The sequence below is a fragment of the Oncorhynchus kisutch genome, linkage group LG22 (assembly GCF_002021735.2).
Source record: "Oncorhynchus kisutch isolate 150728-3 linkage group LG22, Okis_V2, whole genome shotgun sequence".
NCBI classification, from domain to species: domain Eukaryota; kingdom Metazoa; phylum Chordata; class Actinopteri; order Salmoniformes; family Salmonidae; genus Oncorhynchus; species Oncorhynchus kisutch.
The window spans coordinates 41642172-41660434 of NC_034195.2; the positions used below are offsets into that span (position 1 = coordinate 41642172).

Here is an 18263-nt window from a genome sequence, read left to right on the forward strand (position 1 = left end):
CTGCCTCCAGACAATGCAAGAGTGTTTCATGCTTTCCTACAGCCACATTAAAGCCACTAATGACCCATAGGTTTAATTGCCTGAACACTCCTGATGGTCCAAGGATTGATGAAAATTACTCAAATGTTCTCTGGCTTTATTGTTTTACGTACAACCTCTATCTCAATTGTGGTCTGTCTGAAGGGACAGAACAGTGATCTGTGTCCCCATGGCTGGCTCATCTGCTTCATCTCAAACTCGAAGTGTCCTGGGAGTCACTGTCCTTTGTGTACTGTAGCCTTGCATTAGAACATCCTGAGCAGAGTACAGTTTTCTGAAGTCAAATTGGCACAATGGTGCAATCTTTTAGTCCCCCCTCCCCAAGTACTCCTACTTACAGTACCTTGCAGAAATAAATATTCACCCCCTTGGTGTTTTTCCAATTTTGTTGCATTACAACCTGTAATTTAAATGGATTTTATGTAATGGACAAATACAAAATAGTCCAAATTGGTGAAGTGAAATAAAAAAATGACTTGTTTAAAAAAAAAAAAAAGTCTTAACTGAGAAGCGGTGGGTGCATATCTATTCAACCCTTTGCGATGAATCCCTTAAATAAGATCTGGTGCAACCAATTAATTTCAGAAGTCACATAATTAGTTAGATTGCACACAGATGGATTTTATTTAAGAGTCACATGATCTCAGTGTGTGTATATATCTGTTCTGAAAGGCCCCAGAGTCTGCAACACCACTAAGCAAGGGGCACCATGAAGACCAAGGAACTCTCCAAACAGGACCGGGACAAAGTTGTGGAGAAGTACAGATCAGTTTTGGGTTATAAAGAAATATCCAAAACTTTGAACATCCCATGGTGCACCATTTAAATCCATTATTCAAAAATGGAAAGAATATGGCACCACAACAAACCTGCCAAAACGGGGCCGCCCACCAAAACTCACGGACCAGGCAAGGAGGGCATTAATCATAGAGTCAAAGAAGAGACCAAAGATAACCCTGAAGGAGCTGCAAAGCTCCACAGTGGATATCGGAGTATTTGTCCATAGGACCACTTTAAGCCGTACACTCCACAGAGATGGGCTTTACGGAAGAGTGCCCAGAAAAAAGCCATTGCTTAAAGAAAAAAATAAGCAAACACGTTTGGTGTTCACCAAAAGTCATGTGGGAGACTGCCCAAACATATGGAAGAAGGTACTCTGGTCAGATGAGACTAAAATTGAGCATTTTGGCCATCAAGGAAAACACTATGTCTGGCGCAAACCCAATACCTCTCATCATCCCGAGAATACCAGCATCATGCTGTGGGGATGTTTTTCATCGGTCGGGACTGGGAAACTGGTCAGAATTGAAGGAATTATGTATTGCGCTAAATACAGGGAAATCCTTGAGGAAAACCTGTTTCAGTTTTCCAGAGATTTGAGACTGGGACAGAGGTTCACCTTCCAGCAGGACAATGACCCCAAGCATACTGCTAAGCAACACTCAAGTGGTTTAAGAGGAAACATTTAAATGTCTTGGAATGGCGTAGTCAAAGCCCAGACCTCAATCCAATTGATTATCTGTGATACGACTTATAGATTGCTGTACACCAGTGGCTCGATGTGCCAAGCTTATAGAGACATACCCCAAGAGACTTGCAGCTGTAATTGCTGAGAAAGGTGACTCTACAAAGTATTGACTTTGGGTGGGGGGGGGGGGGACATTTTCTGTTTTTGTCTTATTTCTTGTTTGTTTCACAATAAAAAATAGTTTGCATCTTCAAAGTGGTAGGCATGTTATGTAAATCAAATGATACAACCCCCCCCCAAATTACATTTTATTTGCAGGTTGTAAGGCAAAAAAATAGGAAAAATTCCAAGGGGGGTGAATACTTTCACAAGCTGCTGTACATGTACAAATTACCTCAACTTTTTATTTTATTTTAACCTGTTCCCCTGCACATTGACTCGGTATTGGTTCCCCTTTGTTAATTTATTGTTCTTTTTGAAAATGTATTTAATTAATATTTTCTTAACTACATTTTCTTAAAACGGCATTGTTGGTTAATGATCTGACCCCTTTCTTTTTAAATTTTCGCCTAAAATTATATACCCAAATCAAACTGCCTGTAGCTCAGGACCTTAAGCAAGGATATGCATATTCTTGATACTATTTGAAAGGAAACACTTTTGTGGAAATGTTAAATTAATGTAGGAGAATAAGTACAGATCTGGTAAAATATTTTTTTTTTTTGAAATGCGAGAGAAAGGCCATAATGTACTATTCCAGGTTAGGCGCAATTGATATTGTGGCCACTAGTTGGCAGCAGTGTATGGGCAAAGTGATCCAATGAATCATTGTATTTCTGTTCAAAATGTTATCAAGACTGCCCAAATGTGCCTAATTGCTTTATTAATACATTTTCAAGTTCATAACTGTGCACTCTCCTCAAACAATAGCATGGTATTCTTTCACTGTAATAGCTACTCTAATTTGGGCAGTGCAGTTAGATTATCAAGAATTTAAGCTTTCTGCCCATATCAGATATGTCTGTTCTGAGAAATGTTCTTGTTGCTTACAACCTCACCCTAATCACATTAGCCTACGCTAGCTCAACTGTCCCGTGAGGGGACACCGATCCCATAGAGCAGATATTCCCAAACAGGGGTACGCGCAATGCTGTCTCTAAATAAAAATGTGATTAACATGTAAAAAAATATATAAAATCTTCATATTTTCTGTCAGTCCATTTATATTTTCAAACGGGGCCATACATTTGGGTGAGTTTTTTTTCCCCCGCCTCAGTAGCCTCGTTTCACTGCCTAAAATGAAACCATCTAAGTGTTCAGAAAAATAACAACACACTGTCAAATACAGGTAGCCTAGTCATAATTAACATCCAATCACATTAACTGTTACGCTCTCGTGGGAAAACTTCACTCTTTTGTGCAGCCATTTAGAAATGAACCATGACAATTTGAAAAATAAGACACAGGAGGTTTTGGAGTGAGAATAAAGATTACTTTTGAGTAGTAAGACATGTATAAAAGCAACAGATAGCATTTAATAAGAAGGGACTACTAGCATCTTATATGGTGAGCTACCGAGTGGCTAGGACAGGCAAGCCCCATACTATTGTGGAGGACTTTATTCTTCCTGCTGCTGCGGATATGGCTGAGACAATGCAGTTAATGCCTTCATCACAACAACACTGTTTCACGATGCATCCGTGACAAGGCAAGAGATATTTTGAAGCAATTCCTACTTTGCATACAAGCCAGTGAATTATATGCATTACTGCTGAATGAGTCAACAGATGTGGCGGGCCTGGCACAACTCCTGGTGGTATGTCCATTACGTTTATGGGGGGTCAATTAAGCCATCCTCTTCTGGATACCAGGACAACGGTTGAGGATATTTTTAAAGTACCGGACAGCTTGTGACATCAAATGGACTTTGGTGGTCAAGATGTGTTGGTATCTATACTGATGGTGCAAAAGCCATGACAAATAGACATAGTGGAGTGGTAACGTCTGTGCAAGCTGTAGCTCCCGTCGCTACTTGGGCACACTGCAGCATCCACCGAGAGGGAATGCCTGACAAGGGAATGCCTGACGGCTTGAAAGACGTTTTGGACACTACAGTGAAAATGGTTGACTTTGTCAGGTGCCTGAACTCTGGTGTATTTTCTGCACTATGCAATGATATGGGCATCGACCATGTAACGCTTTTACAACATACAGAAATGTACTGGTTATCAAGGGGAAAGTATTGACTTTTTTTAAATTGAGAAACGAGCTTAAGTTTTCTTTACTGACCATAAATTTTCACCTGTCTGACCGCTTGCATGATGACGAGTTTCTCACACGACTGCCTATCTGGGGGATGTTTTTCCCTCACCTGACTGATCTGAATCCAGGATTACAGGGACTCTCCGCAACTATATTCAATATGCAGGACAAAGTTGAGGCTATGATTAAGAAGTTGGAGATCTTTTCTGTCTGTGTTAAAAAGGACAACACACAGGTCTTTCCAGCATTGTATGATTTTTATTTTTTTGTGTGCAATTGAACTCCAGCTTACGGACAATGTCAAATGTGATATAGCAAAGCACCGGCGTGAACAAGGGAGCCTCATCAAAATTGCAACAAGCGGTTCTGTGAAAATTTAATCAGAAGCCACTGGCAGATTTCTGGATAGGCCTACGCTCAGAGTTTGTTACCTTGGCAAATCGCGCTGTTAAAAGACTGATGCCCTTTGCAACCACGTACCTGTGTGAGCGTGGATTCTCAGGCCCTCACTAGCATGAAAATAAATACAGGCACAGACTGGAAAATGATTTAAGACTGAGACTCTCTCCAATACAACCCAAAATTGCTGAGTTGTGTATCCTTTCAAGCACACACTTCTCATTAACCTGTGAGTTATTCACACTTTTTGAACAAATAAGGGTTTATATGTAAGATGGCTAAATAAAAGAGCAAAATTATAGATTATTTTATTTGTGCCCTGGTCCTATAAGAGCTCTTTGTCACAACCCAGCTCGTGGGAAGTAACAAACTCACACTAATTTTTATGTTTAATAAATGTATCGTTTAGTGTGTGTCTGGGTCAGGCTTTCAAATGTTGTTTTTTGCCATCATTGTGAGTGTGCTGACCCTGGTGCCAGAGGGCAGCTGCAGGTTGAATGACTAAAAAGTTTGGGACCTGCTGCCGTAGAGCGGTTAAGGGCTTGTAAGTAAGCATTTCACGGTAAGGTCTACAGCTGTTTTATTCGGTGCATGTAACAAATCAAATCAAATTTTATCTCCAGTCACACATGTGGTTACCCTGAGGAGGACTGTCACAACAGGTTTACCAGAATGAGAGGTCTTCTGAATTGGTGCACATGCAGGGGAACCAGCCCCAGCAGGAGGCCTCGATTATTAATATTTCCCTGATAATGTTTACTTATTGAGGGGTTAAGATGTGCTTACAGTCCACGGAGACTGCTTCTGTCTGTGTTGCCATCTTAAATTAAAAAGCTGGTAAAGAGGTTGAGTTATTGTCCGGGTCCTTTTTAAAATGGCTTTTTAGAATGGATGTAAAGCAGCTCCCCCTCCTTGGTCTCCACTAACACTTCTTGGCCCCCCCCAGTCTGACCCTTGATTTTGCAGCAGACTTGGAGTCATATTAAAACAGAGGGCAATGTTGGTTTATACTTGCGTGTTCTTATTTCTGTTTGGAGGAATGCACATTGGGAGTTTTTTAGCATCCTGCGAAGTGGGCAGTTCTGGTAGCTTACATCTGACATCCGCTCGTGCCACTTTAATATTTGCTCAACAAACAGGCTGCCAGGAACATTATTAATGTGCAGAAAACAAATTCATGATGGGGAATCTACCCTTGGATAATGACTTCTTTGCCTCATAATAAACGTCAGTCTATTATATGAAAGATATCATAGGTTTTGTGTTTAGATACTGTAACATCGTGAAACGGTAGCAGCTCCCCTCAGACACTTTTGAGATCTTGGTGTAACAAGTATCAACAATAATTGATTATGTAAGAATGCAATTTAAGGCCCTAGGTGTTTGTTAGGGCTCCAGACAGTTGACAATAAATCTGAGGAATGAGTGAATACATCGAGACTCTATTTGTCCCCCTCACTCTTTTAGAAGAGTCTCTAACAAGGTGATAGGCATCTAATAGACTACCTTCCCGATACTGGCTCGTGTGGTGTGTTCACAGGTTTCTGTTGTAACGTATTGAAAAGCAGGGGGATCATCATCCAATGCAATTTAGGACCATTATTTTGCAATTGCCAGTTTATGCCTGGGTACAGGGACTGTAATAATTTATTTGAGTTTAGTCTAAAATTAGTGTTCACACAGGTTCTCACGGAGTGTGTGACATATCTGTGAAATGGCAGCCTTATGTGGGCTTACACAGAACTGCATTGGTGGGTCATCTCCTATGCTATAACAGCATATCAGTTGTAGTAGTGCAAATATCGTTGAATTGTCAAATCTCACAATGTGCAACCTGACTAACATTCCTGAGAATATTTGGAAAAGGATTCATATGAAAAGCTTACAGTCCTGCTGTCCTAAAGGAGGAAGCAGCCTGTTTGTATGCATTGCAGTTATAACACTGTTTAGGTCTTGGCATGTGGGAAATTCAAATCCCTTTTGGGTTTTATGGAATTGATCCAGAAAGGCTATTCTACAGATGGAAGGATGAGTTGACTATTCAATCCCTCATTTCTTAATCCGTCACTGAAGCAGTTGAGATCTCTGTCTAAGTGGATTGCGTTACGAAAATGAATAAGAGAAATTTGAGCATGCTGTAAGATGTTGACATAACTGACACCTTTTCTATTGTAGGCCTACTATAACTTGGGAGTAACTGGGTTGCAAAGCAGTACAGCGAAACGGAGCTAGATAATCTTCATATAATCACTATACACCTCACTTATTCTGTGATGTCTTTTCAGTGGTTAAAAACGGACCATGCATTGATACTAATGTTGCCTGGTCTTGTGTGTGTGTGTGTGTGTGTGTGTGTGTGTTTTTTATATATATTATTTACGTAAGTTGACTTTTTCTTACGCAGGTAACTACTTATTTAGTATTGTTCTCCTGTGTTCCTTGGCTCCGTCCCTGGCTGTTTTGTAGCCGTTGTCCTGTTTGAGCTCCCTTTTATCAGGTTTCCTGCTGCTTTGGACCTCTGCCCTCTCTTCCACACCGCCACTTCACCTATTCCGCTAGGACATTTCAACAGCCTGTTTGTCTGTTTGACCTTTTAAAGTGATTGAAGTTTCCCTAAGCTCTGCAAGGTGTTAACATCTCATGTTTTGGTCAACTTAAGTGGTGTGCACTTTTCTAAACAACCTGATAACCGGATATTTAATTTTTTGTTTTATTTTACTGGCTCACCTCTATCTATTTTCCTGCCAGCTGTCAGGCAACCTGTAGAAATGATTGAATAATATGACATGAACAAGCTGTTGTATCTGTTCATTCAGGGGGTTTAGACTTGAATGTGGGCTTATTCTCCTCAAATATCTCCCTGACTCCGTTTCCCCACAGGCCAAAGCCTGTGAAGGTGGGCAGGTTCTTTTGAATGAGGAATCTTTGATGTTAAGGAGATGAGCTAGACTGATAAGATGTCTGCAAGTCCACACAGCTCCTGTAAGTTTGTCGTTAACCATGACTGTGACCCAGGGCATAAATACAGGCTGTGTTCCCTCGTAATTCCACATCCTCAACTAGACGCCCATCTTTAATGTTTCGCTTGTGGTCTTTGGTCTTTCTAGTGGTCATTTGGAATATGATTGACTGAAATTGCTCTAGGAAATTAGTTCTCTGGTTCGTTCAGCCACTCCTATGGGGCTTTGGGATAATTGTCGAAAATAAGGTCCGAGGTTAACACCGGTTTAGATGTTATACATTTTGTTCTATGAGATATCAGTCAGTTAACATGGCCTTTTATGAATTATGAAGCCTTTATGTGCTTGATTTGATTACATAAATGCTTCAAAATTCAGAAAAGTGAAGTTAGCTGATTCTCATAGAACAAAGCATATACAATCTCCTAAGCCTGTTTACTACAGACCTTATTTTCTGTCATTTATCAAAAAAATATGAATTTCATCTAGGCTTTCACCAACGAGCCATGACCGAATCTCTTGCCTACAAAAATATGCCATTACTATTACTCTCTATATGGAATATAATGAATCCAAATCTCTTCTCTTACCTGTGGCTACAAATGTCTGTCTTTTCATGCAGTGGGCACTCTGTGGAAAGCAATTCATATTTGTCTTTCCGTTTTGTGGCATGTGAAGCTGAGGAAGGATATCCTGCCTGTCAAATGTGGTGCTACATGGATATCGTGGGATCGTATGTATTGGTTTGTGTTGATGAATGTTAGCTCTACCCCTTAGGCTGCACTATATTGGTGATGTAAAGACCGACGACACCAGCAAGTTCAGTTCAGTGAACTGTTTTGGCCTTAGGGCACTCCAGTTTTAGACAACACAACAATGCCATGCTAATCATAGAACTAGAACACTAGGCTGTCTTGATGCTAATGCTGCAGCATGTGCCCTATTGGCTTCACTTTTACAGTACATTATTTAGCATAATGTCAATGCACAATGTTGGTTAGGGCTACACCAGGCTTTGCTATGACTGTACAATGGCATGTTTCCTAATCCACACCAATGTTGTAGTTAATCATGAGGTGTAAAGGCCCTTAAAGGTTCGGATGGCGACAGACCTTAAGTAGCTACTTCGAGTAGTCGACTGTTAGTGCTGACCTAGTGTATGTGGCGTTGCTGGACATGCATCAGCACAGACTGGTTTAATCTGTCCGTAGGTGCCGTGGCAACAGGTTGCAGGGCCAACATTATGTTTATCGGTGCATCAGAGAGGAAGTGGTTGCTATCAGTTTCAGGGCAGAAATGTGTTTTCACTGCTTATCTGTGGTGATGACCAAGCAGCTTTCGCATGAATTACTTTTGTCAGCCATTGTTATTATAGAACTAACTCTAGTTTCCTTGTAGTATCTCAGGAATGTAGGCCTATAGGTTTGATGCTTCGACATGTCTATTGGCTCTGATCTGTGATATACCTGGGATGCACAGACACACTATCGGGAATCCTACAGAGGTTCTAAATCTTTTTCCCTGTGGATTACCCTTTTATAATAATCCACCAACAACATTCTGCCCTAAGATACATACACTGATACAGTCATGTATTGTATGAAGGCATTAAAGCCACCATTAGGCCAGTGACCACACACACTGTACAGTACTTATAGATGAATTGGGATCATTAGGTTTGGGGATGAAAGTAGTCCTGTGTGCCTTGGAAGGCTGGAGTCCTGTAATGTCTTGGCACAAGTTCAGTTCAACACTGCTCTCCCAGAATGATGACGGAGTTTTATCAATGTGTTCCTAATGATAAATGCACACATTTTAGTCTGTTTATAGTTGGTGTTTTGAAGTTGATCAGCAGGAAAAAGTCCCTTTGAGCAATATCAGACGAATCTGATGAGGACTGCTGATTGTCTACTATGATCCTGAGGGCAGCACTTATGAAAAGAAAAACACAACCTTGGAAACAGTATGTCATCGCTAATTCCAGGGCAATTACGAATCGGCTTACTCACAGAGGATGACATTTGAAACTGAAAGCAGTCATTCTTATAGCTTCTTATTAGGTCCAGAGTCAGACTCTGCTTGTCAGTCATTGGGGGTGAGCTCATTGACTGTGTGTGTGATTACTGCCTTGAGTCAGCAAAGATCCTGAGGGCAGATGAGGTCACTCTTAAAATCACAGGGTTAAGCCAAACAACCTTACATTATCCAGGCTCTGCCCCAGCTCCCTCCTCTGTGAAACTGCAAACATGGACTACATGTCCAGCAGACAAAGCCAAGCTGTACTAGGACATACACCTACATCTGGGAAACAAGCATAACATACTGTACCATTATTTATAGCACACACTCTTCTTCCCCACAGTTCAAACACTCTAGTCCACTCTAAAGAGACCAGGTGTCCAGGGTCAGTAGGAAGTGACAATCTTAGGCTGGAACTTCCTGGTCTTGTGAACTGAGCAGTCACTCTGGCTCCCACTCTTCCTGTGGAGAGTGGTGGAAGAAAGCCTTTCTCTGAAATGGCACAGAAAATCTTTAGTGGATTACCCATCCTGCCTCTGTCATTATAGCATTAGTCTGCAGGGCTAAACCTTTATTTTACATCATCTGCTAATCTGTTTGGCTCCTGCTCTTTGAAGCGGATGTCATCTTTGTGTGGTGTTCTGCTCTATTAACATCAACCGCTCTCCAAATACTGTATATGGACTTCCCTCAGCCTGACTGATCAGCTCCTAGAGGAAATCCACAGCATTTTACTTGGACCGCAAAGTCAACAATGGGAAATGGGCCGAAAGATTTCTTTTGGAGTCCTGGCTTCCTTTTTTTAATGTTCCAGAGGATGTGAACATGCATGTCAATTCTTATTGTTTTAATATCACTGCAGAAGATAACTTATAATCCACCTCTGGCATTGATTTATGTATTGAGGGCCAAAATCTATGGATGTAAGGGTTGGTCAGGGGTAATAGAGATTTAAAATCAGATGACTCAATGGAAGGCCAAAACATCAAATATGGCTTTATACAGTAGACCTACAGTACATGTTATCACATAGCTGAGGTCTGACTTGATGACATGTACAGTACCTTCTTGCTCTTAGTAAATCAATCAAAGATGTCTTGTTGGTCAGCTGCAGATGGCTAGCCTGTTTCATGCCTTGCTGGTTAGAGCCCCATCAATATAAAACGACACAAAATATTTTGTGCCAATGTTACCAAGCACAACCATTTAAAAAAAAAGAAATTTTCTTCATATTAAGTGTGTATTCCTCTCGTTGCAGGAAAAATTGAGAAACCTGTTCCACCACCACTGCCCACTAAGGTGAAGGAGCAGGAGAAGAGTGTGGATGGACCTAAATTGAAAGCCAAGAACTCAGTAAGGAAGGGTGAGGCAGTTCATTATACCAGGGTGCTTATGGACCAGCTATAACCAGGCTAAATCCCAGGTACTATCCAGTACAACGGGTGAAGACTCCCTAGTCTTTCTACATTACTGGCACAGGGCACACACCTTTTTTATATGGCCTCATAAAAGTGAGATGGATGTACTGTCAGAACTAATTCCCACATAAACCCTAGGCCACATTAAATCAAATATGCAAGTTGGTATTGTCAAGATGTGCTAAGACTGCAAGTCGGCAGAAAACATTAATGAGTTTTAGATTAATACAGCAAGTGATGTGATTAACCTGTTTGTGTTCTGTCAAAAAGCTGAGAAATGACAGTTCCCAATGCTAAGCCTGTCAAGTTGTAGTGTATATAACGCAGTTAGAAATATTGTTTAATGAACAATACTTTGACGAGCAGTGAAATGGAAATCTCCCCAACGTGGCAGCTGTGTAAATTCGACTATCTGTGAAAGGCGCTCACAACCCCATAAGCTCTTGTCCTGTTGTTGAGATAGCCTATAGATTATCAGACTCTGCCATCTAGATTCCAGGTGTTCATACGTGTGGTTGGCATAGGGACTTCTCCCCTGTGTGTTTGCCTAACTCACAGCAGATAGACTATACCACCGGAGTCAATGCGACAGGCTGCTGATAACATTAATTTGTGCAGTACATGGGGGGACCACATACAAACACACTGTAGGGGTATGACCATGAAAAATGCATGTTCATTTTGTAGTTCAAAGACACATTTTTGTGTCCAGTACTGTGTATGTTTGAGATTGTTATAACACATAAAACATACTTACACCATGTCATAGACTTTTCCTCATGTCCTGAATTAACCCATTGTGTCCCAATAGATTCATCGGTGTCCGGTGTTAAGAACGTGTTCACCCGGCTAGTGAGGATGGCCCAGTGCTACCTGCTGGATAAAGATTGTCAGAGTGGGGACAGTAAGCCTTCCCCATCCCATGGCAGCTCTGCCAGGCGCCGCTCCTCCAAGGCCAGCAGGACAACTTCCTCAATCACACAGTCACAGGTCGGCTAGCCAGGGTCAAACACAGGCTACGCCAACTCTCATTCACCTGTAGAGAAAGTACTGAAATGTGGGGAAGATCTCAATTGCAGATGCCTCGTGTCCTCTCTGTCTCTTTCTCAAAACTCGTTGGATGAGAGCGAGGTCCCTCCCCTCTGACCTACTCCTCCAATGGGTTTTGAGAAGGCGACGAGGACCCGAGGAGTCTGCAATTGAGATCTTCCCAGGCTCTCACCCTTTTTCTAGCGAAATCCATCACCTCTTCCTCCTCTCCTTATGTGTGTTTGTGGTTATTCTGCACAGTACTTTGTAAAAATCAAGCTATTCTGCAGGGACCCTCAGTATTCATCATCTGCAGATTTTCAGCATATTACTTTTCAACAGTGTTGAGTTTTCGTTAGCCCTTTGTTACAGTCTATAATTGCTATGTGTTTACACAGCCTCAAGACACATTTGGACTCAGTCAGTGTGCCTTCCCAGAGGAACACAAAGCATGATGCCTGAAACTGCTGAATGAGACTGGTCTGTGGCAGTTCTCCCAGGGCCTACAGTATTATTTGGATCTTAGGCTTTAGTTTGACCTCTTGCGTTTCACACATGCATGCAGTTGCCATTCTCCGTTTAGAAAAAATGTCACAATACACAAGAGAAGGGATTTGACCCATTTACCTCTGAGAATTTGTAGAGGAAGCAGATTTTCCTGACTTTCATGAAGGGGCACAGTCCGGATTAGAACTGGAACCTTCTCTTAAAACCAGATACTCGGAGGCCATTTTACGACTCACATAGTAAAAGTATTTTCATAGGACAATGTTTTTTCTTCCTCTCAATTTTATATTGGGTCTTTACTGTCTGAATTAGCTGAGACGTTCAGTAGTGTTCGGTTATTGTTATGGTCTCCATCTCCCTCCAGATCAGAGCCAAGAGGAGTCAAAAGGGCATGTCCCAGCAGGGAAGTGTGAGTCAGACCAGAGGAGGGACCCTTCCCGGTTCTACCCCAGACTCAGATGGGTTGGTCAAAGACAGGTTGGTCAGAAATCCCGTTAGACACAGAGCAACATCTTCTCCATACTGCAATTCACAGCTTCTATTACTCATTAATGATAGACCTTTTTTATTTGGAATGTTATCTGATTTGAGGTTACTTCATGTAGATGTTTTCACTAAGCAATACCATTATGGCTCTGTCAATTTCTCTGAGAGGGCCCAAGAGAATTGACTACTTTTATACGTTTATCGGTCAGCCAGAGGAGTTGGCTCCCAGCCAGCAGAATGACTTTCCCACAGACTGCTGTTACATATGGGAACCTTTATGATCTACATGCATGTTACTCATAGGGGCAAAGAACCTCAACAGGAAATTCAAGGTCGTAAAAGTTGCCACTTATCTAACTTTCATACCGTTTTTCCATTCATAGCACTAATTATGTGGTAGTCATGCATACAACACTGGTGGGTGGAGGTAGGCAATCCCACAGCCATGAGCTTCCTGTTGTTGCTTAAAATACTTCAAAACAAAAACAATTTTATGCGCTGTTAAATGTCATCGCAATTAGAACTTGAAGCACAGACTCTTGGAGGGTGGAAAAGATTGACATTAATTATATTTGGGTATAATGGGTATAGGTTGGGTATAGGTTGAGGTTCCCGCCCCTCTACATCAACTTCGTAAATCAATATTTTTGTGTTCTAATGCCAAGCAGTTCCATGTCGTGTCTCCCTGGCAGGCAGGCTGGCCTCAGCCTCATTCTCATAACAAAAGCATATCACACATCTTTGAGCCGGTGCCAGAAGTCTGTGTGCATACCTGTCATTCCTCACAGGTCCCGTATTAGTGTCAAATCGCTGAAATGAAGAGCGGGTCGCCCAGGGTCAAGGAAGGGATTACGCTAATTTGACACAACATTACAGAGAGGGCAGGGAGTGGATTTGACTCCTCTCAGCGAGTCGCTGAAAAGGCATGTCAGCTTTTCAACACTGACGGGGCCAGGCACCAAGGACCTAAGGGCCAGTAGAGGCCAGGGGTATTACAGCTGCTGTTGACTATAGCGCACTCTGGCTCATGTACAGAGTAAAGTGTCTGACTCTGAGCTCTGATCTAAGAGTAGAGGATGTAGTCACAGCACACTGGAACTCCCACCAGTAGATTTCAGTCACTCATCAGCAGGAGATTGTAATATCGCTGTGTATTTAATCTATATTCAAAGAATGTTGATTTCAGATTGTGTAATGTGAACTCTTTCCCCCTCCATAAGTTTAATTGTACTCATTTTTAGGATAGTCAATAGATCACATTTTTATTTTGAACTACTGAAGAAATGTGGTGGTTATACTGTGTTGTTCCATAGAGTTTATGGGTTGGACCCCTGGCTGAGGTTGACCTGTATAGGTGTAGGTCAGGCACAGGTCATTCCACTAAATACAATGGTTACATGACACATTTACCAATTTCACCCAAGAATTTGGGCAATCAGGAGTCTGAAAATGCTGAGCAAAAAGTTTGCGGTCGTTCCCCTTCCTCTGGGATTGTTGTGGGTTTTTAGAGATCATATGTAGAATAATTTAACAGGCGTAACATTATTATTTCATAGTTCTCAGGTATCTCAACCCAAATAGAAGATTTTGACATTTTTGTTCTATTCCTGTCTATACAGTACTAGGTTAGGGTGCAGTTTGCTCCCATCTAAATCCATCTAGACTCTATTGTCAGACTCCAGTCACCCAAGTCATAGACTGTTCTTTCTGCTACCCCATGGCAAGCGGTACTGGAGTGCTAAGTCTAGGTCCAAAAGCCCCCCCCCCCCCTCCAAGCCATGAGACTACTGAACAATTAATCAAATGGTCACCTGGTCACTTTACCCCTACCTACATGTACAAATAACCTCGACTAACCTGTAACCCCGCAATGACTCAGTACCGGTACCCCCTGTATATAGCCTCATTATTGTTATTTTATTTTGTAATTTAAAAAAAAACTTCCGTTAATTAGTCAATATTTTCTTAAATGCATTGTTGGTTAAGGGCTTGTAAGTAAACATTTCACGGTAAAGTTGTATTCGGCGCATGTGACAAATACAATTTAAATTTGATTTTTTGGTAGCTATGTTTGTAGTTACAGTATGTTCTGTGTCAGTAACTAAGCCCTACATCCACACTTTATAGGTGTTAATCACATGTTTGTAGGTGTAATGTGCAGAGGAAGCTTGTTTGAAGGGTGAGGAAATTAATGAAAAATGGCAGGTGTATGGTGGGTGGCTGGCTGGCTGCCACCCTTACACCCAACCCCGGTGCTGTTTTGTAAATGGTGTATGGCACAGGGAGGATATCTCTCACTCCTCCCAGCCCTGCAGGTGCTTCCTCTGTTAATGCCCTGCACCTGTGGATAAATCAAACCACTGACATTTATGACACATCTATGAGCCAGAGAGAGGGAAGATGGGGGAGCGAGAGTGTCTACATACAGTACGTGTTTTTGTGTAGCCCCTGTGTCAGTCGAGTTTCACACCAAGGTGTCACTGTAGAATGGTTATCAGACTTCTTGGCTATTGACCTGTGGCTCATGATGTCAGACTGAACAGAGTACTTTTACTCCCCTTTCATTTTTGGAGCCTTTTCTATTATATGATGTAGCTAGTCTAAATCAAAAGTTGTTCATGTGCATTCTGTGTAGTAATCTATAATGATCATGTCAACATTGGACTACATGAAACATTTTTAAAGTGGAGTTGAATGAAACACTTGTGCATCACAGATTGGGGATAGCTGTGACATGAAAGTGAGTAAACATTATTATGCTCCTGTTTCTCCAGCAGGCCAGAGCCAGCAGCATTTAGGAGAATGGGTTCTGGTCCCGTGGGCAGGGTGGCGCGTAGACGCAGCAGTCTGCCCCCCAGAGTTGAGTCCCTCCGCCTGCTCCGGACCAGGACCCCCCAGTCCCCATCGCCCTCTCCCTCCAGCCCAGCACAAACACTGGCCCATCAGAGACGGAAAACAGCCCTATCCAGGTAAGCTGGAACCTATTGTCTACATTGTGTTATAGAAGACTGGATCAGGGTTGAATTCATTAGTGGGATTCCATTGCAAAATATTTTGTAATGCTTACACTAGGAACCAAATGGAAATAAGCGGAGGAAACGGGAAGGGCCTAAGTGAATTTGTCCAATAGAAACATTTGTTTTTGTTGCAAAACATTTTCTGTTTGGAGTAAACAGTTCCATAACAAAATGTTATACAACATACAAAACGTTTTGCAATGGAATCTGACTAATGAATACACCCTAGGAATTTAACTGAATTTAGCAGACCATGTACTATAAAATAGACTGGATCTGTTTTCTAGCTTGGGGTTTAGAGTCCCAGTAACTCATTCCAAAGTGTCTTCCTGACTTGAGTTTATCTGAAGGAGGTGAAATCAGATCCGTCCTCTATTTGCGTTGGGCTTGACAGATGTGATACCCGCTGACAGAAGTGTGGTTGTAGTGTTCTTTTTAATTAAAGGGATCACCACTCATTGCGTAATCATGTTATAATGCCATATTGTTTCTCCTGGAATATGAGGTATAGTAAAGTGTAACTATATAGTAATAATAATCACCCTACATCAGAGATGTACCATGTAACATGGAACAGTAATCTCCTCGTTGTGCAATCAGCTGTAACAACACATCCTGAACTGAGGACCCTCACAGCCCCAACCCACCATTGAATGTGTTGTTCGCAGTAAATTATTTATTGCCTTTTTTAAATGGTTTTGCACTCCAAGCAGCCAGTCCCCTGCTGTATCTCATAATATACTCCTGTCCGGCCCACCTATGTACTGAGAAACATTACGTCAGTGTTCTGTTTCCCTGTTGCGTAGGCAGGGCTGGGCCACAATGGTACCAAAATAAACCAGAGAGCTGCCTGCCTACTGCGTACTCTGTCCCTGGAAGTTCATTCAGTGTCTGCAGGCATCCTGGGAAAGCCAGAAGCTCTTAGGAGGAGTGGTGGAAAATGACAGTCGGAGTGCCTCTTTATCTACATGCAGGCCAGACCAGTGCAGTGTCAGCTCCCTCCCTCCATAAACTCTGATCAGCACTACAGAGCAGATGTATTTATAATCGGGCACCTCTCTGGCAGCCCCCCAGAGCTCTCCCCTCTTATACACCAACCAACCTCACTCCCATTGGAAAGAACAGCCATGGTCAGAGACTGGAGCGGATGAGTCACACTGCAACTAGGAAAACGCTTGATTAGCCTTTTGGTTCAATCCCAAAAAAACTGTAGTAGTGAACAGATTGGAACTGCTCTATTTTGGTCTGGTATAGTGTTTATATTATAATGTCTACTCTCTGGACATGTGGCCCTAAACACTGTGACTGACTATAGAAATCCACATTGTGTTGTTGTAACCTGATGGTGAATGCTGCTCTGTTGGATGATCTGAATAATTGGTGCTGTGATGCCTTGTTAGTCTTCATGTACTGTCCATGTGATCTAACTTGACAGACAAATGTGTCGTAATTCCATCATTCCATCTGACATCTTGCCAGGGACAACCTAACTGCTAGTGAAGTAGAAAACTAGTGTTTTTCTCACCTGTACTTTGCCTACTGAGCAGACCGAAATAGAGTGGGGTGAGTTGGTGTAAAGCTCGACTCAATTTTGTCTGAAAACTAATTTCAGCGTTCTGTGTAATAGCTATTTATGTGACTGTTGGTTGTTTTCACTGAGCTTATGTGGGAAAGTGTTTTATGCCAGACTGCGTGTGTTACAGAGTTCACAACCATGTGTTTCATGACTGAACAAGTTGTGCTTCCGGTTCATTCACATTGTTTTGTGGTTTTGTGACTCAACGGGTGTATGTAAATAAGACAAGTAAACCATCCCTCTCCAACAAAAGCAATTGAATTACGTAAATACAGTTGACATATTTAAGACTAACTTTATTCATGAAATGGCAAGCAAAATATGTGCGACAGCTATAACTGTCTGTTTAAATTAAGACACAAGTGCCATAGACTGGCACACTTGTTTGCCTCACTGACTAGTTAGTCAGCCCCACCCACATCACTGTATGTACAGTTGAAGGCAGAAGTTTACATACACCTTAGCCAAATACATTTAATCTCAGTTTTTCACAATTCCTGACATTTAATCTACAGTCTTAGGTCAGTTACCACTTTATTTTAAGAATGTGAAATGTCAGAATAATAGTAGTGATTTTTCAGCTTTTATTTCTTTCATCACATTCCCAGTGGGTCAGAAGTTTACAGACACTCTAAATTAGTATTTAGTAGCTTTTCCTTTAAATTGTTTAACTTGGGTCAAATGTTTCAGGTAGCCTTCTACAAGCGTCCCACAATAAGTTGGGTCAATTTTGGCCCATTCCTCCTGACAGAGCTGGTGTAAGTGAGTCAGGTTTGTAGGCCTCCTTGCTCGCACATGCTTTTTCAGTTCTGCCCGACAAATTTTCTATTGGGTTGAGTTCAGAGCTTTGTGATGGCCACTCTAATACCTTGACTTTGTTGTCCTTAAGCCATTTTGCCACAACTTTGGAAGTATGCTTGGGGTCATTGTCTATTTGGAAAACCCATTTGCGACCAAGCTTTAACTTTCTGACTGATGTCTTGAGATGTTGCTTCAATATGTCCACACAATTGTCCTCCCTCATGATGCCATCTATTTTGTGCAACAGTCCCTCCTGCAGCAAAGCACCCCCACAACATGATG

General features: G+C 41.8%; 1 protein-coding gene across 3 annotated transcripts in view; it reads left to right on the forward strand.

Moving 5' to 3' along the window:
• Positions 1–18263, forward strand: part of si:ch211-266k8.4 (carabin) — a 50072-nt gene that overhangs the window by 18156 nt on the left and 13653 nt on the right. For 2 of the 3 annotated variants that reach the window (XM_031801967.1, XM_031801969.1), the window contains 4 exons: positions 10406–10510; positions 11377–11555; positions 12466–12578; positions 15362–15556. In XM_031801967.1, coding sequence (XP_031657827.1) covers positions 10406–10510; positions 11377–11555; positions 12466–12578; positions 15362–15556 — 592 coding nt within the window. The remainder of the gene's footprint in view (positions 1–10405; positions 10511–11376; positions 11556–12465; positions 12579–15361; positions 15557–18263) is intronic. The other variant, XM_031801968.1, reaches the window with a different exon arrangement.